Consider the following 27,297-nt stretch of genomic DNA (forward strand, 5'->3'; position numbering starts at 1 on the left):
GGATTTAAAACTGGGTCATTATGATTTAAGTATGATTTTTAGAGTACATTGCTGAGTCAAAGGAAACAATTTTTCCTCCCATCTCTTTTGGGATGGAGGGAGAATTGTCAGCCTGTCAAATTATTTTAATCTAAAGAATTTTGATTAAAATTTGGAAAGAGCATGCACATTTTTAGTTGGTGTAAACACAGCCACAATGACATGTTCAGGACTGCAGATGTCTTTTCTTATGTGGAAACCTTTACTGTGGCAGAGGCAAAATAAAGTTTCAGAGGATTTAAAGCATACCATTCTTCAAAATATGTTCTTCACTTGGTTTTAAAAATTTCTTTTTTCCAGAAATCAATAATCTATGCATTTATTAAAACAAGCTGAAATGGTCTTCCTTTCTTTTTCTTTTTCTTTTTCTTTTTCTTTTTTTTTTTTTTTTTGTCTCAACTCTGCCCTTAATGTCTGGCACAAAACAGTTGAACAGAGGGGTTGCATAATGACACCTAATATGTTTATACTTGAAAGAGCAGTATTTAAAGTACTCAGTCATGTGGATCTGTCCAGATCAAGAACTCAGTCACAGCATAAAGGGTTTTAGGGGTTACATTTTTAACATTCCTCACATAAATACATCAAAGCTCAAGTATTTCAAGGACAACCCAAATTCTTTATGCTTCAACACACTGATGGATTTGAAGAAAAACCAATATGCCAGTTCTCCATTTTTTTCTTTTTTTGATTGAAGGAGGGATATTTGCATGAAAACAAAGATGCTTGTGCAGTGGTGCAAGTTAATTTAAGCATTAGCTAGATGGCACTGAAACATGCTTGTGCAGAGGTGTCAGAGTGCCTTGTCTGGAACACAGTCTTTGTTAAGTGAAATTTCAAGAATAAAGTGTCTCTTAGCTGCTGATTTTCATTTTCTAACCATACTTATATATCCATAAGTCTTCATCTGAATATGTTTTTCTTTAAAACATGCTCTCAATTTCACAAGTCTTTTCCTATTCACTATGTATGTTGTCACAGAAAGACAACATAAGATAAACAATGCTGAAATTTTTGCTAGCCAAATTGCATTTTTTGATTTTTATTTCTTTTCAGAATTTGGAAGTCTGTATTTTAACATACAGAGGAAAACCTTTTCTTTGTCACTTTTCTAGGCTATAGCTATGGGAACGACAGCATACTTAGTGTTAAAAACATTTTAAAATATAAATTCTACGTGAATTGCAATTGTGGGATAAAAGAAAATTTATCTTCTAAGAAGTTAGCAAATGTTCTAGCAATAGTAGCTGCATCATCAGAAAAGGTTAGATGCTACCCTTCTGTGAATCCACTACTGTCTGGCTTTGTAAATAATTGAGAAATATTCAAGAGACAGACTGGCCTAAAATACAGCTTTCAGGTAGCTTCAGGGTAAAAATGAACAAATTAGGGCATTCAAAAAACAAAGCTCAAGCACTTTCTACTCATCTGTGCTCCTTTCTTGTACAGAACTTTATTCCTGCAAATTCCTTAGACATCCTATATTATTCTGTACTCATCTGCAGTAACTTAAAAAATCTTAATGCACATTTCTGCTGTCTTGCCACCTTCCCCCTCATGAAGCTGCCCCTATTGTCACTCTTGTGTTTGTAGAACTAATCTACTGATGTTCTGAACCACTTGTAAACCAATAGGCATTTGATGAAAGATTTTTCTGGCTACATTTCTTTCACTTTTTTTTTTGTTTGGTTTTTTTGTTTGTTTGTTTGGGTTTTTTGGGTTTTTTTTGTAAAGTTGGACTCTTCAATAGTCAAAATTGGTTATTAAGTTCTTGTCCTTTAAGAAACTGATTAAAAAGCAATAATTGAGTCTGGTGGGGAAGTAGCAGGTCATGAACAAGTGTACTCACCATCTGCACACTGACACTGCAGTCCAGGGCTGGTGGAAACCCTTCCAGGACTGTGTCCTAGCTTAGATCCCAGGCAAGGCACTCCAGCTTTCTGGACATGCTTTTTAATTTCTGCTCTCTGTGGAGCTAAAGTTCCTCCTACATTGATGTTGCTTGTGACCTTAGAGAAATGGAAGGATTTTGCTGTTAGTTTCAAAATGCTGTATGCTGGCTGATCTTTTCTATTTGAAAAATCAAATCTCTCATAAAGACAAGTTGGCCTTTTATTTAATGAGGTTTCTTTCTGTCAGGGTCAGTGGCATTTTTAGAACAAAGGGAAACCTCCTTGCAGAAAGAATAGTTTATTGACAGTAGAAAAGAAAGCACCTCTTTGCATCTTGAGAAAGAACTGCATGCAGTTCCAGATTGTGTGTCAGTTTTCTTAGCATTTTCTGCTTTAGATCTTAGGCCAGTAATGCCATCTCAGAGGTCTGAGCAATGTCCTCTCTGGATTTTTCCATTAAAGAGAGTGCACCAAGAATCTTTAAAACTTTTTTAGTTTTTTTTTAATTAAAAAAGAAGAAACCTCATGAAAGAGACAGCAGATTTGCTGGGTGGTGTATATTCAAGTAATTGTGTTTGAAAGCAGGTTTAATCCTTGTGTACTGGCATCCTTGAAAAGGAGAAGCCTCTTATTTTTCCCTTGTTGGATTTTTGTGGTCTCCTGTAGGTCTCCAGAAAAGTCTTCAGTTGTCTCTGAGATGTAGTTTCCTCCTTTTTTCAAGCCTCCTATTTCCATCCTCATGGCTCATTGCTTCCCACAGCTTTCCCTGTTGAGCCCTATACTGCAGCAGCATTTTCCAGTTTGGTGCTCTCTGAGAGCAAGCTCCCTCCTCCTTCCCAACATCCTGTTGAAGCAGTGCATAATTGCCTGGTAAGACAAGCAGCCAGTAAGACAAGGAGCCCAGAGCTCTTTTGACAAGCCACAGCCCTTTAACAAAACATACACGTACGGTAGACTGTGAGCGGTGAGCTACACACTTGTAACATCTGTCCCAGTGAGAATCTCAGCTTTCACAGGAAAAAACCCCAAACCAAACTGATAGATGTAGTCATCATGGTTTTGGCTAGTGCTTAAGAATGTAAACCTCTTTAATCTGGGATTTCAGAAAGCAAGTAACAAAAATTAAAATGAAGTGGGTTTTCTAGCCTTCCACTTTTTTTCTGTGATAAGATTCAAAGGCTGACTGTGGGTTTGACTGAAGTGAGGTCAGCCCCAGCTGTTAAGGCTCTAGTCCAAGGGAGGCCTGTTGCAGGCAGTAGGAGGTGTTCTTAATAATTTAACTCTTGATTTAAACTCCTCTTTGTTTATACTTGTAATATGTGGAAAGTATGTAAACCTTGGCCAGGATGCAAAGAAGGAAGTGGGGACACAGTTGATTCTATACTATCGCATTACCCAAGTCCAAAAGTTGTGTCTTAAGGTCTTGTTCATCTGCTGCTTGCAGCAGAACTGGATCCCTGCATACCATCCTTACCTCCTTTTAGGCATACACTAACCAATTTATGAGCAGAGTGTTTGTAAAGCTTGTCCAACCATGCATGTTTCCTTCTTTGTCGTCAGGATGTTTTGTTCCTCTTGTGCTCTAGCACACCAGGGCTGCTGTACTGCACGGTGAGCTCTGAGCGATGAGAGTATGCTCCAATAGATACTGAAATACTTATTCAGTGAGATGGCATAGCTCAGGTGTCCTCCAAAACAAGGGACTCATATCATGTACACTTGTGGCAATCTTTGGAAGAGAATGTATTGTCTGGAGTCTGTCACAGATAGTGCATAGAGACTGAAATGCAGATATTCTGGTTTTCTTCTTAAAAAGGAGGGTTTTCCATAATTCTGAGCAAAGTTACTGAGCAAAAGGAAGGAAAATACACTGTCTGCTTAATTCTTCTGTTTGTGAAATTAAGACAAGTGAGGTTTCTGAGGAACTTGGAGACTAGCCTTGACAAAGTGGTGGTTTCTATGGAACCTCTACTTTAAGGCATTTCACTTTCAAATGTTTTGAAATGTTGATACTTTTAAGCTGGTAGGTGATTAAAAATGGATTTTCATCATTGTGATGTTTATATAATTTTCATGGTTTTCATCATTTGAGTATTAAAAACATTAATCTCAGAAATCACCTCATACAAACAATCCAACAATACAGAGTTTGTTTCAAAGAACTACAAATTCTTTGCAGGGTTATCTTTAGAGTTTAGTTTCTGTTTAGGTATATGAATTGTGGAAGATGTAGTTTTTAATAACTGGAAAAACTTCAAGGTCCCTTCATAGAGACTCCTGAAAAATTTAGCAATTGTCATTTCTGTCCTGGAATGTATTTTGGTTAATGATTTTTATGTACTTCTGTAGGCAAGAAGGAATTTTAATGAAAATTGTAGGTACATAATTTAAAGTGTTAGTCTTTTCAGTCAGATTTTTCATCACTAAAATGAATATTGCTAGCCAGGTAAATCCATAATGTGATTATTCCTACCCTTTTAAGGTTATTCTCATTTTTTTTTCTCTGAGCAATGTCAAGAAATGTATTTTGTTAATTGATTGGCAAATTTGAGAAGAACACGAATGACTAACACCTTGTGAGTTTTTTGCTGCTCTGAGCAACCTGATCTAGTTGATGATTGCAGGGGTGTTGAATTAGATTGCCTTTAAAGGTTCCTTCCAACTCAAACTATTCCGTGAGTTTGTATTTACATGGGCTTCCTAGGATGCAGTGTTCAGTCCTGTTAGATTTCTACAGCACACTGGGTATAAAATGGTGGGCAGCGCCATTTCGAAAAGCACTGTTGCATTTGAAGGTAGTATTTGGCAGAAGCAGACAGGGAAAGGAGTGAGGGGGAAAGAAAGATGAAAATAAAGTCACTGGCAGCTGCTACATAGGCTGGATAAATACGCAACGGAAGTGTGCTGGATGACAATTTCCAGATCACACAGTAAAAGAGTTCACTGCTGTCTGTAGTGCTTAATTATTTGTATAATAGAGACTTCTTTAGGGGCAGAACCTTCTTAAATTATATAGAAAGCATAACTAAAAATTCCTATTACTGTTAGGAATCAGTATCTGAATTTAGAGGCAGTATGGGAGGATTAGAGCAAAAGGAGACAGAAGGTGGTTAAGCAATCTGCTTAGTGTCATTCAGCATATCTGTGTCAGAAGCATCTGATCTGTTATCAGGTGCATTTTGTCATGGTACTTTCAGCAAAACTTTGAAGAATTTTCACTTTCTGGAGTGATTTGAGTGTAACTACCATCTATGAAGTAGAGATGAAGAAGGTTTCATAGGAAGACTTAAGGTGCTTTTGACAGGAGAATGATGAGCTGATGAAGGGTCTGTGGGTTAGGCAGATGGTTTGAAGTGCCGACAAACACAGAAGTGAAGTTCATCCTGCTGTCTGAGGATTATCATGAAGCTGAAGATGTGCATGCTTCCAAGGGACAAGGAAATATGTCACAGCTTTGTGAAAGATTCAGAAATTTGGGCCTTTACTGTCATGACATCTAGGTAACCTGTGTAGTGACCCTGAAAACAAGCAGCTGGTGTAGAATGAATATTCTGTCATGTGGGAGGGAATTTTGTGGCCATGTAATCCTTTGTGCATGATAGCTCAAGGACTTCTTGTTTTAATGTAGACTGTATATCTTCTGTTCAGTGTGACTTGTTTATTTTTCAAGACTTAGAAAAATGAAATATTACTTCTTGAACTGTAACAGTTATAACTGTCCTTGGATAAATATTTCTGTTATAAATCTCAGTTTGCTGAAGAAGCAGGGATGGGTGTGTGATTTTTACCATGCATGGAAGATTGCAGCTGTCCTAGTGATATTCTTGGAAGTCACATTTTGATGGCAGCATCTTTGGTAGCAGTCACAGCTTAACAAAGTTAACCACTTTCTTCAGCTTCCCTCAATTATACACTGCTCCCTCCACTGGGCTGACACAATGTCACTCTGCACAAGAAACAGATCACTCTGGAAACCATAGTAAAAAAGAAACAAAAAAGTTCCCAAGACATCATTGCTGTTTAAATTCTTCTATTGTCAAGAAGTCACAATCTGAATTTACTCATTAGAAAACTGCAGCCTGAGTCAGTTATGCCTACATTTTGATCGTGCGAATTCTGGCATACTGTGCTCCACTGTCTTCTCCCCACCTTCTCAGTGGCATCTTTTCTTAGCAAACTCAATAGTTTAATCTGAAAGCCAAAGTGGATGTTTTCTAGCATGCCAAGCCCATATGTCCCCATGACATGCATAAAGGCTATGGCATATAGTTTACTGAAAATGTATTTACTTTTAAGTCATTATTAGAGGCTGGCTGTAGCTTTGATCTGGAGGTGGATTAAGGGGAGGCTTTGGGTTTGTATGTAACTGAAGTGGAGTCATCAGCACCCTTAGTGCTGTCCTGCAGGGGTGAGTGCTGTACAGAGCAGAGAGCTGTGGGTAACTCAGGCCCCTCCTGAGCTTGCTGAGGAAGGGTTACCTCTCTGCTCTTTCATTGTGTCTTTGCCAAACAACGTCTTGCTTCAGGCCACATTTTTTTCTTGTTTGCTCTATGGAGTGGCTGACCTTAGGCAACTTAGTTTAGTTAATTAAACTTTACTAAATCTTTTTAAACTGAATTGTGTCTGTCTGCTAATCCCTACAGATCTGTGTTTTACATTTGAAAGAACTTATTAAAAAACGAGCCAAAAACTCAAGATAGGAACAACTTTGAGGATTTTTCTTTTGGTGGTTTTACTGTGGCAGCAATGTTCAGTGATGTGTCTGCATAATGTAACACATCCTATTCCAAATCTTGCCTTTTTTGAATTCTTGAAGAAACCCACTCTCATTAAATAGCTTTCTGTTATGATAACTTGCAGAGAGGACTGCTATACTTTAGCCTTCCTACTGAGTGACTTCTCATTATAAATCATCTCTTTATGGCTCAAAAGTACTGCACTTCCAAGCTCCACTCATTAGTGAGACTGGAATGAATTTTATAAGAGCTAGCTGTTTGCACCAGAGCCGTGCTGAGGAAAGACTGTTGCATTTATGTCCTTGATGCCCAAAACATGTTTGTAATGCACTGGACCTGAACAAACCAGGAACTACCAAGGCTAGTGCTGTGTGTTTGTGTGTGTAAATGTGGATGAGTACATGCAGGCAATGTGATTTCTGTTTGCACTTCTTTCTCTTCTATTTTGTCTATTAAAAATGAGAAATATATTTAAAACAAAGGTTTTGATAATGGTACTGAATGTATTTAAGAAAAAATAATTTTCTTCCTAACTTCTAAAAGAATATGTAATTTTTCACTTCCTTCAGAGAAGCTGGATTGTTTTACAGGTAGACTTATTTGATCACAGATCATTACCTCACAGGAATTATTAAAGATCTCTTTTTTTTAAGCTAAACAAGATAACTGTGCAGGCTTTCAAGTAAGTTTAGTGTAATTGGTTGAGGGTTTCAGCACACCTCTTACAGTACCAGTAACTGACCTCTTTTAAGTACTTTGCTCCCTAACAGTTGAGAAGTATCTTTGTATTGGTTCACAGGAGGTTACTACTAACTGCCTCATTTCTTCACATTAGCTTAATAGAGGGTAATGACATTCCATGTCATGAAGTAAGTTTTGTCATTCATATTCTGCTTCACCATCTTTAATCTCTCTTTATTGGAATTATTGAAGATTTGGTTTTGTGATACGGAGGTCAGTAAATGCTTTACCTTTTACTCTGTCTCTGATTCAGACTCTAGTAATGCGCTTTGTATTTTTAAAAGGCTATGCTTCAATATCCTTATATATACATCTTAAAAGGATCCCTAGAATAAGGGGGAAAAGAAATTAACACCAATGTTTTTTATATTGTTTTCTTCATATTTCGTGTATGGGGAAACAAAGTAGAGGACATCCTGTTCAAGGTATTCTGTTACTTTTATCAAACATAAGATTGAGGAAATTTTCCATTGAAGTGTTTGCAGTTTTAATTATTGGCTAAATGTTTTTATATTTGAGCATTTTTACTCCTGTGATATCTGCAAGACTCTTCACTATCATTGAGCAGTAATTACTTATGTAGTTAGCCAAGACTGTTTGCTGCAAAAAGTTTAATTTGTTTTCTCTATTCATTTTCAGATAGGTTTTCATTGCCATTTCTGTTTAGTGTATTCCATAGGGAATGAATACAAAAAGCGTCCCCAGTAATTAACATAGAAAACAAGAATCTCTCTCTTCTTTAAATTAGTCTTTGACCATAACCAATTCTATTAAAAAGCTTGCAATATAATGAAAAAGGGGAACAAATTAAGTTCTTATTAAAATGGTAGTTTTCTCAGTCTTGCTTCTCAAGATTGCAGTACTTACTGGTCAGGTGTTACAAATGTTCATTGAAGTTCTTTTTTGAGGTGCTGTTTGTTTGCTTCTTTGGTTTTGGTTTTTTTTGGTGGTTGGGGGTTTTTTTGTTTTTTTTTTTTTTACTTCAGTGTATTACTCTTCAAACCTTCAAGCACATATATCCACAATTTAATTGCTAGTGTTTCATAACTACTTGGTTAGCTACATGGGAGGCAAGACTAGGTTGGGTGAGAAAGGAGGCATGTAGGTGTGCTTCAGACTGCTTGTTTTGACTAGGAGTTTGACACCTGGGAACAAAGTTTTTCATCAGTGGTGGTGACCTACTATTTGTCAGCATTCTTTGTGAATTGCCTTTCATCTGCTGTTGGTGGGACTTTGAATCTTGAAGGTATGTTGTTCTCACTGTAAGTCACCTTTGTTAAGGCTTTCCAAGATTTAGTCATTACTGTGTTGCCTTTAGCTTCTCCAGTTCTTCATGCTACCCAATTTTTGAACTGTGATCCTAGTGGAGCATAGAAAAATGAGCAATTAACAGAGATTGCATCCAGACTGCAGGAGATGTCCTTCAGGCTGCTATTTATAATAAGCACTGCATCTGAAATAAATGCCCAGTAAGTGGCTGATACTGTGAAGTTTATTTCTACTCCTGAAGGGTACTGTGTTCAAATATAATACTTAACTACTTGGGAGTGTCTTTTGGCCATCCTATGATGCCTTTTCATAAATAAATGTATTTTGTGGGTGTAGGAGGAAGGTGAATTTTTTTAAAACAACATTTTAGTTACAACCTAGCCTGTATTCAGTTTGTCCTACAGATAGGTTCTGAGTCACTTAACAATCTTTTTTAAATCTTGTTAAACTGCTAGATCTGAAAATACAATAACTGTACAAAAATCAGCTTTAAATATTTCTTAAAGGAAATAAGTGTCTGCTTGATCTTAAATGAATCTTCCTAAATAGTATGCCTTCTGAGTTAATAAGCAGGCTCTGTGTTTTGCTTTCAATACTACTTGTGTTTCTCTTTGAAATGCTGTAGGTTTTTACGCTTTACTAGAAGAATTGCAGCTAAATGTTCAAAATTGTAATGTTTTTTTTCCTTAGGAGTATAGTTTCAAGACTACTTTGCTGCTGGCTCTTTTGACATACTTTACAAGTAAAACAAAACATCATTATTTTTTTTCAGTAGGCAAACAGAAAAATGGAAAACCCTGCACATAAGATGCTGGTTGTTATCCATGATCCACTCTAAAATCCTTTTATCCACAGTAGCAACTGACTGCTGTAAACTCGATGGGCTTCCAGCTGATAGCTGTTATACCTAGAGAGGTTGTTCTGTCAAACCTAAACTTGCTATTTATCCCATGTGCAGAAATTGGTTATTGGTGACATTCTTCTAGTTGCTTGGTAAAGTTGCTTAGTCATTGCTAAAGGCTTAATCTGGAATTTAATGACATTTTTTGCTTGTAAAATCCATTGGTCAGTATGTGTCCATTTATATTCTAACAGTGTGTGTTTTCCTTCCACTGCATGTTAAACGATCTCATAGGCTTTAGTTTTCCTTTATTGCCCTCTTATTAATGTAGGAAACATGAAATGTGCATTGCAATTTTTTGTGTTAAATTGGTAGGATTGCAGTCTGTGCTCTTTGGAGCCATTTTATACTTTGTTTCTTTTTTTATAACCAGGGCAGTACATTGTATAGAAGAGGAGAAGAAACTGTTAAGAAGAAAAACTGCATATCTATTTATTCCAATAAGCAGAGTTTTAGTAAATTGTCAGGTCAAATTTACTTAATGTGATAAAGGAGGTATAATTTATATTGTGAGCTTTAGCTGTTGCTACTCATTTTCATGTGTATTTGTTACTCAAGAGGATGGGGCAGTTTTTGTGTTCCCAGTGAGACGGGAGCAAGGCTTCCTTTCTCTGTGGGGCTCTGCAGTCCTCCTGATCCATTTGCTCAGGTGTAGTGCTGAAGTGTGCATCCCACCTCAGCTGTGCCACTCATCTATGAGACTGACCTGCTTCCTTGTAGTGTGGCAGTGGTAGAAGGAAACTGATTCCATTTTACACAGCTGGAATCTTCCTTACATTCACTTTGACCTTAAACAAATTACTCTGTTGTGTTGCTCTATCCAGTTCCTTCTTTTATTTCTGAAAGATCTGTGTTGGAACCAGATCCTTTTAGGATGTATTAGTATTGAGAAGAGTGGACTGATTATTTCACGTGTCTTGTAGGTTGTGTTTTCATTTGTAGCCTCAGTACAGTGTTTATCTTCCTAGCAGAGGTTTAATAGAGTTGCTTGTGATCTCTGATCCCTCATGCTTCTCTGAAGATGAGCCAATTACTTGCTCCACTTCTCTTACTTGTGTACCTTTAAGCAAACAGTGTTGCCCCTGCCTTTTATGCAAGTTTATTTTTCTTAACATTTCTCTGGTATTTCAAAATCATTTTGAACATACTTGTGTGTTCAGTGAGCTCTCATTGTTTTGTCTAGCCTAGAAAGTGCAGCACTCTTCCTCCGCTGTAAAACCTCTGGATGAGACTACTTGCTAAATGAAATGCAGGTATGATGACCAGCTGCCTACCTGTGTAGTAGTAAAAGTGGTCCTGGATTGGACAGCATCCCTGAGCAGTCTGGCAGTCCAGAAATGTCTTTTGGTCCTAATGGCTTTCTAATCTCATGTGTAAAATTCTTGCTGCTGCAGATAGATGGAAGAACTCGCGGTAGATATCCATAACATCACCATTGTTACACAGCATTTGGTTATGTGGACTTGCAGAAAGCTTTTCCTTGCACTGATCATGAAAACAGATTTATCAAGCTGCTGTATATTCATACTGAAATTGGCCAAATATAAACTTTCTAACACAGATTTGAGTACTACAAAGCAGGCATTCTTTATTGCAGTGCTGGGCTTTTGGAGGATCCTTCCACTAATCAACACTTCTAGAGAGCTGGGTTCTCAGAATTCTTATCATGCACACTAATCAGTAGCTATCCTCACTTACTTGATATGTATGTATTACATTATTTACATAGTCACAGCCCTTATCAGAAGTCTTTTATGGTTGTTTGGGCTCTTCTTTAGTGGTCTTCAGTGCCGGGTGTCCTTTTCAGGTGGCTTTTCTTTTACCCCCACTTTTGAGTAAGTGTGATATCATTGTTTTGCTTTGTCAGCCTTGCAGAGCTGAGCTGGTGTCCTGCTTGTGTTTGCATAACTTCTGTTTGCCTAAGTCACATCTTTTATCTACTTCTCCAAGGCTTTGTTGTTGTGTTCTCCTATCTGTATCAAGTCCTTATGCTCTTGTACTATCTCCAGTCACTCATGCAGATTCTGATCTTAATGCAGTCTATCTTTCCCCCTGTAATCCTTATAACTGTTTTTCAGTGGAGACGTTAGAGTCTTTGTGGTTTTGGATTTTCTTTTTTTTTTTTGTTTTGGTACTTAAAAATTCATATTAAAGAATGAAGGATTCAAATTAATGTAAGGCAAGTCATCAGTAGTAGTAAGGACCGTTTAACTTGTGCTACAGGCTAATTACCATATAAGTATGCACAGATAATCTTTAGCTGTTTTGTGAATGCACTTCCTTATTGAAGAAAAATTGTGTGGGGTCTTAATACCAGAAATAAATGTCATTAAATATGCACAGGTGGTCCTCATTTTGGACAGGCTGTTGACAGAGTTCCAACTCTGAGGAAAAACACACCTTCAGGTCAGTTGTTGCATCACCGGTGAAAATGAGTAAACCTCATTTAGTGGATCATGCAAACAGGAACTAACGGGGCAGGTGATCAGGCAGTGTTAAAGGCCATTCCATCTCAGTACTGTGACCCAGCAGGGGTTGTAGCAAATAGCTTCATTCCTGGTGGGGATATGTTTCTGAATTGTAGTTTGGCTTCAACTTGGCAGATCTGTTACCCAGGAACCTCTACCTACTGTGGGAAGAAGATGCTGTAAGTCTAGTGATCTGGCAGCATTTTAATACTTTTGGAAGTCGCAGTTTTCAAGCCAACATATATTTAAGGAACTCTAATTTGGAAAAGAAATTCCTGTGAGTAATGCCTGATGACACATCTTCTTTCATCTCTGTATTTCCTGAATTTTAAGAATAACATTTTGTGTGTGATGATTTTGATTTCTGCAGCGTCTCAGTCATGTGCCATATTTAATGCTGTTTCTGAAATGGACAATGTGAGGTTAAAAGAACAGTTTCTTTTGAAAATGCTTTGGATACCACTTAAGTGATGACTGAGTTTTGGCAGTGGCTGCCCAATTAAGAAATCTGCTGCAGTGCCTTATTTAGGGCAATATAATGAAGTGAGGAATTAGGATTTAATGCAAGGGAAATGTGCAATGTGGGTGGGTCATGCAGATGGATTTTGGTAGGGTGATGAAAAAGATTTCTACAGTCAGAAAAACTAAAATTGCAGTGGTGGTACTTGCCTGTTAGCCGGCAGGAGATACGATAAATCTGATCTAAATAAGTGCTCATTTTTTTCCTCAGATGAAAATGGCTACTTAGGAAAGGTTAGAGGATTTATGGGGGTGTCAAAACGTATGGCAGATGGGCTGGATTAGGACTCATGAGTGTAGTAATCCAAATCCTTTCTGCCTAGCATTACAGAGGATCTCTTCTGCTTCTGGACTGCACTGAATCTACACAATCAGATCAGAGTAGCACAGGCTGTCAGGAGGCTCAGAAGAGTTACTAGTGAAAGTGCTTGTCTGAGCAGAGTTCATTTTGAAAACACTTCCCTTTGCAGGCAAAAGTCTATTGGGGGACTGGCTGTATTATTTAATTTTAATAAATTGCTGGAATGATTTTCTTCCAAAGCCTTAAAGAAAGTAAAGCCAAAATATGTGCTAAACCTTTTTCATTATCTGTGACTATATTAGCACAGAGGGATAAAAGCTATGCAAATATCATGAATGTTGAGAAGAGAAGGAGGAGAATGAATTTGTCTTTTCCTTCCAGGCCAATCCTGTATGTGAAATTTGAAAGCTGAAAACTAAAAAAAAAAACAGAGAAAGGAAAAAGGCATCCTACTTTTAATTGTTGTGACAGACATTTAAGTGTTAGGGACAGATTTTTCTTGCCTCTAGATTGAGCCTCCTCTGAAATCTGAAAATTCACAATGGTTGTTCAGTGTTATACAGGTTATTGCTAACTGTACTTAACTTGGAGGTAATTTTAAAAGGTTGTAAAGCTACAGACTATTGAAAAGATCCATGTGTGAAATCTGGGGAAGAATGCAAACCATTTGTGTCTGAGGCAGCAACAGGAAATTTGCACTTCACTCCTGATGTCAGTTAACTGAGTTTAAGAATCTACCAGAGCTCAGTCTTCAGTTGACTAGTGCCTTACAGCATGATGAATAATGATGATTATGCTGGGGTGGTAAACCTACTCGTATCTCTAAGCTCTATGAGTGTGTGCTTAGATATTTCATTTGAAAATCATGTAAAATGCTTAAAAATAGTAAAAAAAAAAGTTTTGTTGCAACATGATACACAAACCTGTATATGGATAATCTGTGTTCTTTGTAAAACCTACAAGTGTGAGGATCCAGATGTTACAGACCTTCAGTGTAAAGCTTAAAAGAGAGGCTGCAAATGGTTACTCCAGCAGTGAAGATTGATTAGCTCTGAGCTACAGATTGTTAGTATTTTTGGAATAGGAGCAAAAGGCAAACTTCTAGTTGTTAGTATTTGGTTAACATATGAGTAAGACCTGAACATTTTTAGTAGGTTTCACTATTATCCATGAGGCATAACATATATGCACTCACATGGTTTTGTCAGAGAAGTTTGTAATGTGAACTTTCTTGGCATTCAATTGAAAAGTTCAATGGTTAGGATTTCAGGAAAATGAGATAGTCTTCCAGTTGTTAAGTAAGTATTAACAAAATAACAAAGCAGCCTAATCAGTCCATGAAAGCTCACTTTTCATCTGTTAATCAATTTTCACTTCCTTAATATTTGGGATATCTTAATCTTTCAAGTGGTATATAGCCTTCCAGAAAAGACCATTTCAAACTCAAACAAACCAATATTATCTTTCACTTCCTGGCTTTTTTCTGTCTTAGCAGCCTCCTCTTAAGAGATTCATAAGAAGGATGTATGAGAAAATAAATAAGTCACACTTAACATTTAGGAGTTGTTTATGTGTGTATTTGAAGGAAATAAGTTTGAAAATTATTGAGCCAGAAGGGTGGGCAGAAAAAATTTCATGTAGAAAACTATGATGAGAATGAAAGGACAAGTTAAACCTGGGGCATGAGGTTTTGCTGTGAGGACATACATGCAAATCCATGAAATCTGAATAATCTTTTTATTCCAAATATAAATTTAGTTGGGAGTTTCAGCTTTATAACATTATAAGCATTTAAATAGTTTTGGCAGGCATGGATGAAACTGTATGTGAAGTGAGTTGTAAATTATTACCCAGCTTACAAATAAAAGTAAGTTGTTCTAATAGGCTTTCCAGGGAATGGAGTTATCATGATGTGTAGATGAGGGTTTTGGATGATATATTACCAAAACATTTTGGATTATCCAGAATGTAAAAAAGCAAGTAAATCAAACTGGTTTGATTAAAATCAAATTAATATGGCAAATTAAATCTGGACCCAGGCTTTACTTCGTGTATAAAATTGCCAGCATTTTTTACATGTTTGCAATCCAAGTGCTTGAATGTTTCCATTACAAATTTGTTTGTTCTCTACTAATGCCTCCATTAAATTCCGTAATGTAGCATAAGTCAATAAATGAATCTGATGTTTAATATTTTAAACTTCACAAGGAGGAACTCTGTAGAAATGCAAAAAGTATAAATTTCTTCCTGATACATTATAAGATAAACTATAAATTACCATTATGAGACTGTGTCTTCTTAGCAGGATATCAGTAAGCTGTAGAAAACTATTAGTAATTGACCTAAAATGGAGCAACACAATCATCTGTAATTCATGATATCAAGGGCTGATCCCACCCACAAAGAAGAAAAATGAGTTGTTTTGTAGAAATAAGATAAAACATTCTACTGTGAGGTTCTGCTTCTGAATAACTAAGTAAACATTAAATAATCATCCCACAAATGTGTAGTGTGAGAGAGGGGAAAAACCAAACCTAATAAAATGAAAAATGATTGACAAATAATTCTTTCTAGTAATAGGGAAAAGATAATCAAAGCACTTAATCTGTATCTGTAACCATTTGGCAAATAGATTTTTTTCCTTTCCTTACAAAAGGCGTCTGAGAAATGGAAATATAAAAACCTCATATATTTTAGCTTTTACATAGAGAGAGAGAGAGAGAGAGAGAATAATGTAAACCAGCTTTTATTTAGGGCACCCATGTAATTGAGAGCAGAGCTTACCCAAGAAGCAGCTTCTGCTGGAAAATGTTCTGTTATTCCATAAATAAGTGCAGATACTTCAAGTTGCTAGCATGATGACATTGGTAGGTGGAGTGAGCTGTTTGCTTCCCATAATTTTATTTAGATGCATATGAAGATGTGAAAAGTTTTAGAGTGTTTATTATGTGAGTGCTTGAGGAAAAAACCCCAATGTCTTGTTTGGCTCTGAGATCACAGAATCACGGAATTGTTTGGGTTGGAAAGGACCTCTGGAGACTGTCCAGTTCAAATCCCCCTGCCAAGGCAGGGTCATCTAGAGCAGGCTGTCCAGGAATAAATCCACGTGGATTTTGAATGTCTCCAGAGAATGAGAATCCACAACATCTCTGGGCATCCTCTTCCAGTGCTCTGCCACTTTGCTCACACTGAGGTGAAACTTTTTGTGTTTTATAGAAAATGAAGTGGGACTTTCAGTAGTAGGTAGAGCTGAAGGCTCCAAGTTAATAGGTAGGAGCTGGGAGACCTAAATATGGAATCTATGTCTGTTTTCCTCTCTTGCTTTCTTCAAAATTTTTTATTGGTTTTCTGATGAAATGCCTCAAAGTCTCTTGGCGAGACTTTGATTGAAGAAAATGGATCTGGAACATCCTTTAGACTTTAAATTTAGCTAAGGCAAACTCAAACAAGTGTTTTGGTCACAGCCAGAAACAGAGAAGGGATTTGGGAGATTATGTAGAAACTAATGTGAGATTCCATAAATTCCTCTAAAATAAGAGTTTCCAAAGTGTTATACAACTAAATCTTAAGCAAGGACTGATAGCCCTAAAATATCTCAGGCTTGAGTGTGATGCTCTTGATAGAGCTTAAATGAAAGAGTCAGTTCCTTTAGTCTGTAGTCAACAATGTACCCCAACATGGGGTGATCCAAATGTCAGAGATGGAGATCTGTTGTGTTTATTTCTATTACTGAAAAAGAGTTCTATCAGATATTTTTTGGTTTTTTTTTTGTGTATAATTTACACAACTAAATACCTAGTGTTGATTTATGTGTTTTTGTTTTTTTTTTTTTCTTTCAGAGGAAGAATTTGACCCTGTTCTTCAGCATTGGTTTATTGACCTCCTGGGGAACTGCACTGCTGGGTGTTCGCTTATACTGGATGGGCAACAGGCCCCCAAGTTTTTCTAATTCTGACAATCCAGCGGCTGACTCAGACAGTTTTCTCACACGTACCCTGACCTTCTTTTACTTGCCAACCAAGAACCTCTGGCTGTTGCTGTGCCCAGATACCCTCAGCTTTGACTGGTCTATGGATGCTGTGCCTCTTCTAAAAGCAGTCAGCGACTGGAGGAATCTACACACTGTGGCCTTCTATGCAGGACTCCTCCTCCTTGCCTACTTTAGCTTGAAGGGCTCCAGCAATGAGAGAGAATTCAATGGGAAAACTGTAATGAATGGCAAGCAAAATGCTAATGGGCATAGCTGTCACCCAGAGATGGAGTACAAGACACTGGAGGTGAAGTCAAGCTTTGCATCAAAAGAAGAGAATGGCCTAAAAAAGCATGAAATTCAGAAACTGCAGCTTCCTTCAACCGAGAACATTGTCATTCTGTCTCTCTCTTTGTTAATAGTGCCCTTCGTTCCTGCCACAAACCTGTTTTTCTATGTTGGCTTTGTAATAGCAGAGCGTGTGCTGTATGTCCCTAGTATGGGCTTCTGCCTGCTGGTTACAGTAGGTGTCAGGGCCCTTTATGTCAAAGCCCAAAAGCGCTTTCTGAAGAACTTGGTTTTTTGTTCCACTGCTGCATTAATTGTTTTCTATGGACTCAAGACTGTTGTCAGGAATGGGGACTGGCAGAATGAGGAGATGCTGTATAGGTCAGGGATAAAAGTAAACCCTGCTAAAGGTAATTCTTGCTCTTTATGATGTATGCTTTACTTATTCCTGTCTGTCTTTGCCTTTGAATTGTCTAATTTTACTAGCAACATCGAAAGAGAATACATTAAGAAATGTCATTTTAAGTTGCAGTGGTATGTGCATTAGTAAAAAATGGGGAAAAGCAGGAATGTGTTTTGATGAGGTGTTACAGGTTTGGCATTAACATGGAGAAAAGGAGACCCTAAGGTAAGGGGATACTTTCTTTTTCAGTGGCATTAGTTCTGTGTTTTGAAATTAGAGATGCATTATTAGTATTATAGAGCCCACCCTGGTGTTTTTCCATTTGGAATCTGGTATATAGCATGCTAATGAACATTTTTTGTGAGTTTACCCAAATGTTCTGTTTTCTCTGATTAGAAAATATAAGAAATAGTATTTCATCTGATGCAAATAATGTCAATACTGCATAATAAAAATGAGGAAATGAGGTCAGATATAATTCAGCCTAGGAAATGACTGTAGTTCCCCCTGCCTACAAGTACTGTAAAGAGTTATTGTCAAATACTTATCCCTTCCTGTTCATGTGTAAATATTGTAACGTTGCTATTTGTAACGTTGCCCAGCCACATCTCAAAGGTTATATCTATGCTGTAATGAGATGTGACCACAGCTAGTGTAAACATATCCAAACAGGCAGTAAACCTGCCAGTTTAGGTATCAGTAACAATGTGGAGCTGTAGCTCTGTGGTTTCAAGCATGTATGACAGATCCAGCTTGGATCCTGAACTCCATGCTGCCTGGCTGTACTGCTCTTGGCACAAATGCAAGTTTATATGAGAATGGTCAAAATATCACCTGTGAGTGCAATGTAGACATTGACTAAGCCTTCCTTATTCACAGTTCATCAGAAGTGAGAAGGGATTAGTTGATTGCTTTGCCTGTCTGTGAAAGAGAAATTTGACAGCGCTTGAATGCTTCAGTTTTTTCAGTCCTCTGCTCAGAAACCCCTCATGTGATGTGAAGTCATTGCTGATAGAGTTGTGCATTTTGGTTAGACAGTTGTATCGTGCCATAGTCTAAAAGCTGTAATAGTAAGAGGCAAATGCAGGTGGTTACTGTGACCTGATAGAGAGTGAAAAAGTAGATTTGGCAGATAAAATGCCTAGCAAAGCAGCATTTTAGTAGTTTGTCAGTCTGATTTTGTAACTCTTCTTCATATACCTTCTCACCCTAGGAAAATTACTGAACTTGTTGCTGCAGTAAGTGAGTTTTTTAAGTTGTGAACAAGCACATCCCATTTGTTTTACTTTTTTTTCAAAACTAGCGCAGGAGAGGAACAAATGAAATAAGTGAACAGCGAGCCAGCACAGCAGAGTGATTATATGAAGCTCTGAGACTTACAAGTTTAGCGACAGTATAAAACTTGTATTAAAACACTGGAATTTCTTGGAAAGGAAAGTGTGTATGCACTTGGTCAGTCTATGCGTGTTCAGTTTTGGTGGAGATGCCCAGACATTATTAGACTGCTTGCAATGAGCCAGATTTTGTGATCAAAAAAAGCCATGCTTGTTTTTGCCCAATAGTAGGATTGGCTGCAGCATTGTCTGGAAATTAGACTACTGGGTATTATGCTCCCAGGAGACAAGATGAGCTGTTTTCATCTGCACATCTCAGTGTGCACAGACTCTTGCGTACATGACCGTCTGGTTTCTTGCCATATAAGCTGACATTAAGTGTCTTGTAAGATGTGTAACAGCAAAGACAGTATGTCAATGCAATGATACAGACATGACTGAGCTGACTTAAATAAATCTGCTTAAAATATCCTGTTAAACTTCTGCTGAATATTTGCTAGCCCACATACATTGCAACAAGGCTGGGTATAAGACACCCCTAGCTAATGTGACCTGTCACCCAACTCTATTCATGATTGTAAATACTTCTAAATTTATCCCTGGCTTTGACTATGCTTATTTTATTTTCTATTTCTCATATAGTCAGGCAAGTCTGACTGGACTAGAGTGGCTGCCAATCCTGCCAAAGCATTAAGAGATCAACAATTCAAACTACTCTTCAATAATTAAATGAGGTTGACATCAGATAAACAATTTATTTTTGTTTGCCTCTTTTTTCTATTTTTATGAATTCTAGTAATAAATAGGCTATTCAGAGAGTGGGACAATGGGCTGCTCAGTCAAACAGTAGAGTGGAGAAGTGTTTTCCTTATTTTTAGGCTACTAAGAAGAAGCTGTCACTCCTCATTTCTTTGCTTTCCTCAGCTCGTAGCAAGTTTCTCCTCAATAGTAGTTTTTTACTTCTGAAAATTGTGGAGTAGCAGGATAATTTTCCCTGATAGTTCTGCTTTTTCTCTCATCTCCTGCAAAGAGCTTCTTCTGAGCAAGAGCTGCTTCTGTCATAATCTAAAAAGCAATGAGGCATCCCTTGAAAAACTCACAGTGTGGAAACTGATAAAGAAATAGGAATCTGTGAAGACTGGCTTTACTAAAGCAAAACGATGAGTGTTTTATTCCAGATCCATCTGTATTCTGGTCTAGCAGGCTGAATGCCACTGATGGCTGACTGCTGTGCAACACTGAGCTGATGTGCTGTAGTCATAAGGGCATTTGCTGAGGCAAGCTTTTAGCATGGATGCATTTGTGTACTCATGTGGCTGAACTGCTTTGGAAATGGAGTTGTCTCATTTGGTGGTGGTTTATTAGTAGGTCCTCTGTGTTGTGATATGTGGAAGATGATAATCTTATCTGCTGCTGTGGCACTTTCAGGCAAACATATTCAGCAGCTTCTCCATCTTCAATCCCCAGGGAAGAAATGGGTGATAATCACCTCACTGGTACTTTCTTCTGGTCCCTTCAGGGATACCTTGCAGGCAGTGCAGGCAGAGTTGTGTTCTGCCGAAGGTGAGAAAGCGTCTACTCCTGCAGGCAGCCACAGCCTTTCTGCAGTTTACATTTCTCCAGGCTGTTTTTGTCAATCACTGACAATGTGGGAAAAATACTCAAAAGCATGAACATGGATTATCTCTTTAAAAAAAACCTGAAAATGCACCGTGGGAGAGTCAAGTGAGAAGAAGGTGGTGAAGCTGCCTCCAAATTACCCTGTGTGTGCCAGCTTTCCTGGCTGCCTCACTGTGTGGCAGGCAGCTGCCATCTCTTGGCTGAGGGAGTCCTTGTGAGGACTTGGGATGCCTTAGCTGCATCTTTACTGGTCTTATTCTGCTGTTCTGGTTATGACTAGTATTTCAAATAACTTTAAAGCAATCCAAGCAGTACCTTGTTACAGTTTGTCAGCACTTGAGGGAGAAATATGAAAGACTGACTAATTTAGTTTATGGATTCTGAAGTGGGTGTATGCATGTTTTGACCATAGGGAGGGAAAGACACAAGTATTTCTCTGCTCTGCCTTCAACTTAATGAGCAGCCCAAGTGATATAAAACAATTCTCATTATCTGAATGTTCTTTTATAGAAAGGAAGCCTCCCAAAGTGTAAAAACAAACAAAAAAGTTAAAAGTGGGTGGTAGCTGTCACATCTTTTTCAGTTAGACTGAAGGTCATTCTGTGTTGATGATTACCTTGTGTTTAATATAAAATTGTAATGACACACAAAATAATTGCGCTTATTATGCCTCATTAACTCTAGTTTTCCCTGTGGTACCAAAAATAAGCTTCAAAAGGCATAATCTTCCTCTGGGCCTTGCAGTCCACATCTGAACGTGGAAGATCATTATGATATATTTCCTATACCTGGGAAAGACATTGATTAAAGAAGTAGAAAATAGAGAGGCTTAAACTGCTAGACTGCCACAGAGGTATTAGTTGCTTGGTCATATTTACTGATGAAATTTTAGTCTCCTGGTGCTATTATATTTGCAAGTAGGCTTTGAGGATCCTTCCAGGGAGTAGTTGACCTGCTATGCAGAGCGAATGCTTAACTAAAAATTCACCTCAGTTCAGTGAGGAAAAACAGTTACTTTATTTTGTACTAAGCTAGGTAGAGGAACTGTGTTTCCCACAAACAAAAAAGATGGAATAAAACATTATTTTCCATTAATATTAATCACTACTGGTGACTGGAAACCACAGGAAATTAAATATTTTAAGGTACAGGATTCTTCAAATATGCTTATTATTAAGAGCTTACATTATGCTGACAAGATATCCTCTAATACCTTTAGAGCTTTCAACAGCTATTGCTCTGACACACAGCTTGTTGTTCACTACACATTTTTTGTATCTTCCAAGTATAGCAGTGTGTCCCCTAATAAATATCACATTGGGCATTTGAAAATAGCAAATTCCAAATGCTCAGACTTTCAGTGTTTTGGTGGGTATATTCAGGTTTTTTAAATATAGCTTGTCAGTAAAACTCCAACTCGTCTGTGGCCTAACAGCCCAAAATACTGCTCTGTACAGTAGTTATTTTTCCTTTGGCTCCTTTAATGTCAATAATAGAATAAACAGTGTGATTAATATAACATTGCACTGAATAGGAAATGTGGGTTTGGGGAAAAAAGGCTTGAGAGAGAAGGTGATTTCAGTGCACAGACTGCCATATAAAATATCAGGTTTTAAGCATATAAAACTTGCTGATAAGTACACTTCAAAGTTTTGTGTATTATCACTGTTAAGAAATACCAGTGATATGAGCCTACCATCTGGAGTTAGGTATTCATGAATTAGTTTTAGTTTTGCTAAATAAATCTTCTTTAGTATTTGAACAAACCACTTTAATCTCAATTTTTCTCTCTGGAGTGGAACTCATATTACCTATTACCATAAGACTAGAATTTGGGTTTTTTTGATGGTTCATGGTTGTTTTAAAACCTCTCTGTATTTATGGCAGTATAATATCCGTCCTAAGCCAATATATATCAGAATATCTAGTCATTATGGTGATTCTTGATGTCCTTTTTTAGTTAATGCTTTTAGAAATTGTCAGAGAAACATTGTAACAAGTAATCATACATTTTCCCAATATCTTTTCCAGAACTCTCTGATACTTAAGTCTTTTTTGACTAAATGTTACATGGATATTTTCCTTGACTTCCATAATAATTTTCAGCTTTAGCTACTTTTTAAAGAAGAAATTACTTTAAGGCACATCATCTTTCAATGGTGTAAAATGTTTCCAGCCACCAGTAAGAACCTTTGAAACAGCTAAATCTATGGCAGATTCAATGGTCTTATTTAGGGAACAAAATCATAGGTTAGAATTGCACATTGAAAGTATAATTTATAATAGATAATATAGGCTATATAAGTCTGTTATACAGGAATTATGCAGGATATATACCATGATAAATCTGGGGTCTCTGTTCATAGCAAAAACATCAGAATTTGAAGGATAAATGTTCTACAGGATTTTTCAAAGTTCTTAAAATAAATTGGAAATACATTTTTACCTGCAACTCTTAAAAGCTTGTTTTGCTTTAGGAATACTGCTCCCCAAATCAGTGTCCCCACCCAGACTCTTCCAAATGCTTTCTCCATCTTGCAGGTGATGGGAGAATAACCTTAGGGTCTGGCCATCCCAGGGTAGCTGGGACTGTAGGCACCACCTTGCCTGGCTCCTGTAAAAAAAATTAACTCTGTTCTGGTTGGAACTAGGGCACAGCTTTAAAAGAGTTAGCTCAAATGAGCCACGTAGCAGTGTTTGAAAGTTAAATAAAAAGCCTACTCCCTGAAAGTAGTGTGGGGCTCTCTAAATGGGTGGTAGTGCTGCTCTGGATGATTAAACAGTGTAGAAGGAATGGCCATTTGTAAGTTGTTTGGTAGTCATTCAGGGCATTTGAGCATGCCACAGGCTGCCCACCCTCAGCAAAACAGTCTGGTTATGCCAAATATGGTGGAGAGCTGAAGGAAAGTAGTTTACAGTTCAATTCAAACTCTGAATTTATTCTGCAATGACAGTGTTCTCTCTTCCAGTTCTTTAGAAGTGCTGTAATTTCCTCTGAAACCCAAGTCAGTGTGGGATGTGCTTCTTCAGCAGGATATGAGAAAGCCTGATAGTCTTCCTTTATATATGTGTAGAGGTCTGGAAACAAGGATTTATTGTTTTCTTCTTGGGGTGTAGTACAACAGCATCTCTAATCTGTGAATCTTAAAGTGCAGGGTGATAGGAAAGAAGCTATTATTAACTAATAGCTAGGCTTTTTTAAAGAAACAAACATGAGACATTGAGACATGGGCCAATCAGACTGTTACTTCTTTCCCTGTCTTCCCTGAGGTGCTCTGTGAAATCATTCAACAAGCTCATCTGGGCTAAAAACTACAGTGTAGGGGAAAAAAAAACCAAACAGGCCTGGTCAAGGAGGAATCGGCTTTAGCAAGATGAATTTTTGTGGCATATCAAGCAAAATGGTGTGAGTTTTTGGGGTTTTTTGCCAGAAAATGATAGATTTTATTTTCCATTTTGATTAAAAGAGAGACCTTTGGTCCATATTTGTGTGTTCTGCAAAATTAGCCTGAGGTTTTTTCAGGGAAAGAGTCACTTCTGATTAGGGGAAAGTGAGATTATCTGGATTGGTTTTCAAGCAGAGCATGTTTATTGAAGTGCATTAGATAATAATCCAGTTGTTTCGTTATTTTGTCTTCTTTTCAATATTTGACAACTTGGAAAGATTCCTCCTTATTTAAAATTTTTGCAGTGAGTTACATGTCATCATTTTCCTACCTGTCATGTATTTTGTATTGGTACATATTCAGGTCCACTTACATAAATCTGGTAGAGAAACTAACCTTTAATATGGACAGTGCAGTAATCTACATATATGCATTTTTATACCACTTGTGGTAGGGTAAAGCCCTAATATAGATAGATAAATACAAATATTTTAAGATTTCAAATACCCCTCCTTTGTAACAGGGGATTTTGTTACTTAAGCCTGAACTGTCATCGTTACCAATCCTCATGCATCCAAAAAGTAAATGATGTTTGATGCCGTTAGAGTATGCACAAGAGGCTTGTGTATAGTTTTGTTTTAAATTGCAGAGAAGATCATTAAATAGAATGACTTGACTTCTCAAGGCCATTTCCTTCTCTTTCCTTAGATGGCCTAGCGCACTGAACTTTTGTTTGAGGTCTTAAAATACAGAAGGTATTTTGAATATGGACCATTAAAGATGCTAGTTAATAGTTGTAGTGTCTTTAATTAGTTTCACTGATAAACGAAGGAGGTAATTTTCTGACCTACCTTCCTTCCTGCCACCTATATTTCCATACCATTGGGGATATGTATCGGCTGGCAAAGCTTCACAGGCTCTTGCCTTGCCTTTCTAAGTGATTCAAAGCCAAGCAAATAAAAGCAGAGGACTTGAAGTGTTACAAAAAGCCTGCTACCTGGATATGGAGCAATTTGCATTTTCCAAGTCTGACATATGTCGTTTGAGCACGTGAGAAGATTCTTTTGGTTTGACAAACCCAAATGCTGGTTTCTCTTCCCCATGGCTCCTCTGGGATGTCCCCAGGACACTGTGCTCACTGTTCTCCTTTTCTGGAAAGAAGCCAACAATGATCCATCTACTCATAGCTTGGAGGACCAGGGCTGACATTTCAGTGCATCCTGCCATTGCTGCAAGAGGCTGGCTTGTTTATCACTTGGGACGTAAGTGATAATTTTGAATGTATCATAGATAAATTTTTTCAAAGTCTACTCTTAAGAAGGTTGCATAATTTGACAAATTTATTACATGGTCACATCTTTGCCTGAGTCACTCTTAGGCTTTGAAGAGTTCCTCAGGGTTCATCCTGAGATGACTGGGATGCACAGACATGCCCTCTTGTTCCACTTGTATTTTTCTGCTCCTTTCATTTTCTTGTATGATTTATATCCATTGCCTCAATAAAATACGCTTCCTCATATAATGAGAGTTTCAGATCAGCACCATTCACAGCTCTGTTCCTGACCATTGTGAAGTTAAATGGAATAGGAGCTTTGTGGCAGTGATGTCTTATGATGTTCACACACTTGCAATGCACATTTAGCTAACAAAGCTGTGCAAAGGTGTGATTGGGCTCTGCTGTGAACAGAACAGTGAGTAGGTTAGATGTTAAAGGTACTGTGGTCATCCTTTTCTCACTGTTCTCCCTAACTTGCATCAGTTTAGTTGTCTGATTGATACCATACTCTTCACAAAAAATAATTTTAGCATGAGGGAGGCTGTGACAAACTTGATTGGCTGTAGGGTGGTAGGTAATGGTGAAGCCAAAGAACAGAGCAGCTGCTCGGTCTCATCTCTCAGGTTCATTGAGCTGTCAGAGTCACTCTGCTATCCTTTGAGGAGGAAGAGTTAATTTCTGTAACATAGAGGATGAAGGGGGTGTATCAGCAGTAGAGCAGGCCATGAGTTCACATTCATTTCATTGGGGTTTCAGAATTGAGGAACAAGACTGAAGCTCTGCCTGCCAAGTGTAGGTTGGTTAGTACCCATGCTGACGTGTTGCTGGATAGCTTTCAAAGCACTGCATAGTTTTCAATTCTGTTTTTATTTCACCTGCTCTCATTACAAAAGCCCTGCAACTGATCAACAGATGAACTGTTGAACAAATGCTATAAATAACAACCTTAATAAATAGAAGAATACGTAAAAGTTAAAGAGATTATAGATCTCTAACACAGTCTGTCTCAACATTGCCACATACCCACTGATATTAAAAAAAAAATCCACGTGCAAAGTAGATTAAATGCATAAATTATGGTTATGTAGAAACTATTAGCCCTTTAGGAAACCAGAAATTAGGCAATTTTGTGGTTCAGTTAGCAAAATGAGGTAACTTGATCAAAATGTTCTATTAACAAGTGAAATTTTTAGAGGAAAATTATGTCAAATTGTATGCATTAATTTATTACATATTTTGAAAAAAATATCATTATTCCTCTGTAATAAGAGGAAAAATATAAATACCTTATACAAACTGTAGAAAAGAAGTTAAGCAAAAACTGGCCCACTTTGAAAGTAGCAACCTGTAGCATTTAGATGAATTTTTCCATTCTCAAACCATGTAATAAACATGATCTCGTTGATCTTCTTGCTGTCTTTGTGAGTGGTAGTGGCTCTGTTTTGTAGAAAAACTGTTTTAGATGTTGAACTCTTTTCATTATGTTTTTATGAGTGTGCAGTTGAACTTTCAGAGGTTTTCTTGGGGAAGCCTGTTATTTCTCTGTAGATGAAACTTCTTCCCTCTTGAAGAAAAAAGTGAAGGCTTTTCTTTTGGGACCAGCATCACTTCATACTTAAACACTATTGAAGAAAAAAATTGAGATTCTAATTGTCATGCATTCACTTCTTTTTCATAAACAAATCAGAAGAAATGTGGAAGGATTTTAAACACAGGGAATGCAAACTTGAACTGCTGTTTCTAATTTCACTAGCTAAAGAATAATAAATAATACACAAATATCTGTAAAGCTGCATAGAGGTTTTCTTGGCTTGATGTGCATTTTTCTGTGAGCTGAAGGTTCCAGTTTAGAACTGCTGACAAGTTGATTACAAATTACTCAGCTGTTCCCTAAATACTTCAGTCTTTGTTCAAGTAGCTTGTTTTACTCAAATAATAATCTAGTTCACGCTCCTTAATGCATTCAACAATCTGTGGAATAACTTGTATAAGTTTGATGGGATAAGGTGAGAACAGTATTGCCAAAACTCAGCAATTTCATGTGAATAGTTAATGTCACATAATCATTTTTTTAAGTCTTGCATTTTTTTCCATTAGCTTTCATAATGTATGAAAACTATGTATGTTTTCATGACATACAAGGAAAGGCAGAAT

The 27,297-nt window shown here is 37.4% G+C and overlaps 1 protein-coding gene across 1 annotated transcript in view; it reads left to right on the top strand.

The window, feature by feature from the left end:
* The window catches only part of TMTC2 (transmembrane O-mannosyltransferase targeting cadherins 2), a 231,576-nt gene that overhangs the window by 121,268 nt on the left and 83,011 nt on the right, over positions 1-27,297 (top strand). Inside the window, exon 3 of the mRNA XM_084206089.1 lies at positions 16,706-17,534. Within this exon, the coding sequence (XP_084062215.1) occupies positions 16,706-17,534 (829 nt within the window). The remainder of the gene's footprint in view (positions 1-16,705; positions 17,535-27,297) is intronic.

Source organism: Fringilla coelebs (genome assembly GCF_963513975.1).
Source record: "Fringilla coelebs genome assembly, chromosome: 5".
In the NCBI taxonomy this organism is placed as follows: domain Eukaryota; kingdom Metazoa; phylum Chordata; class Aves; order Passeriformes; family Fringillidae; genus Fringilla; species Fringilla coelebs.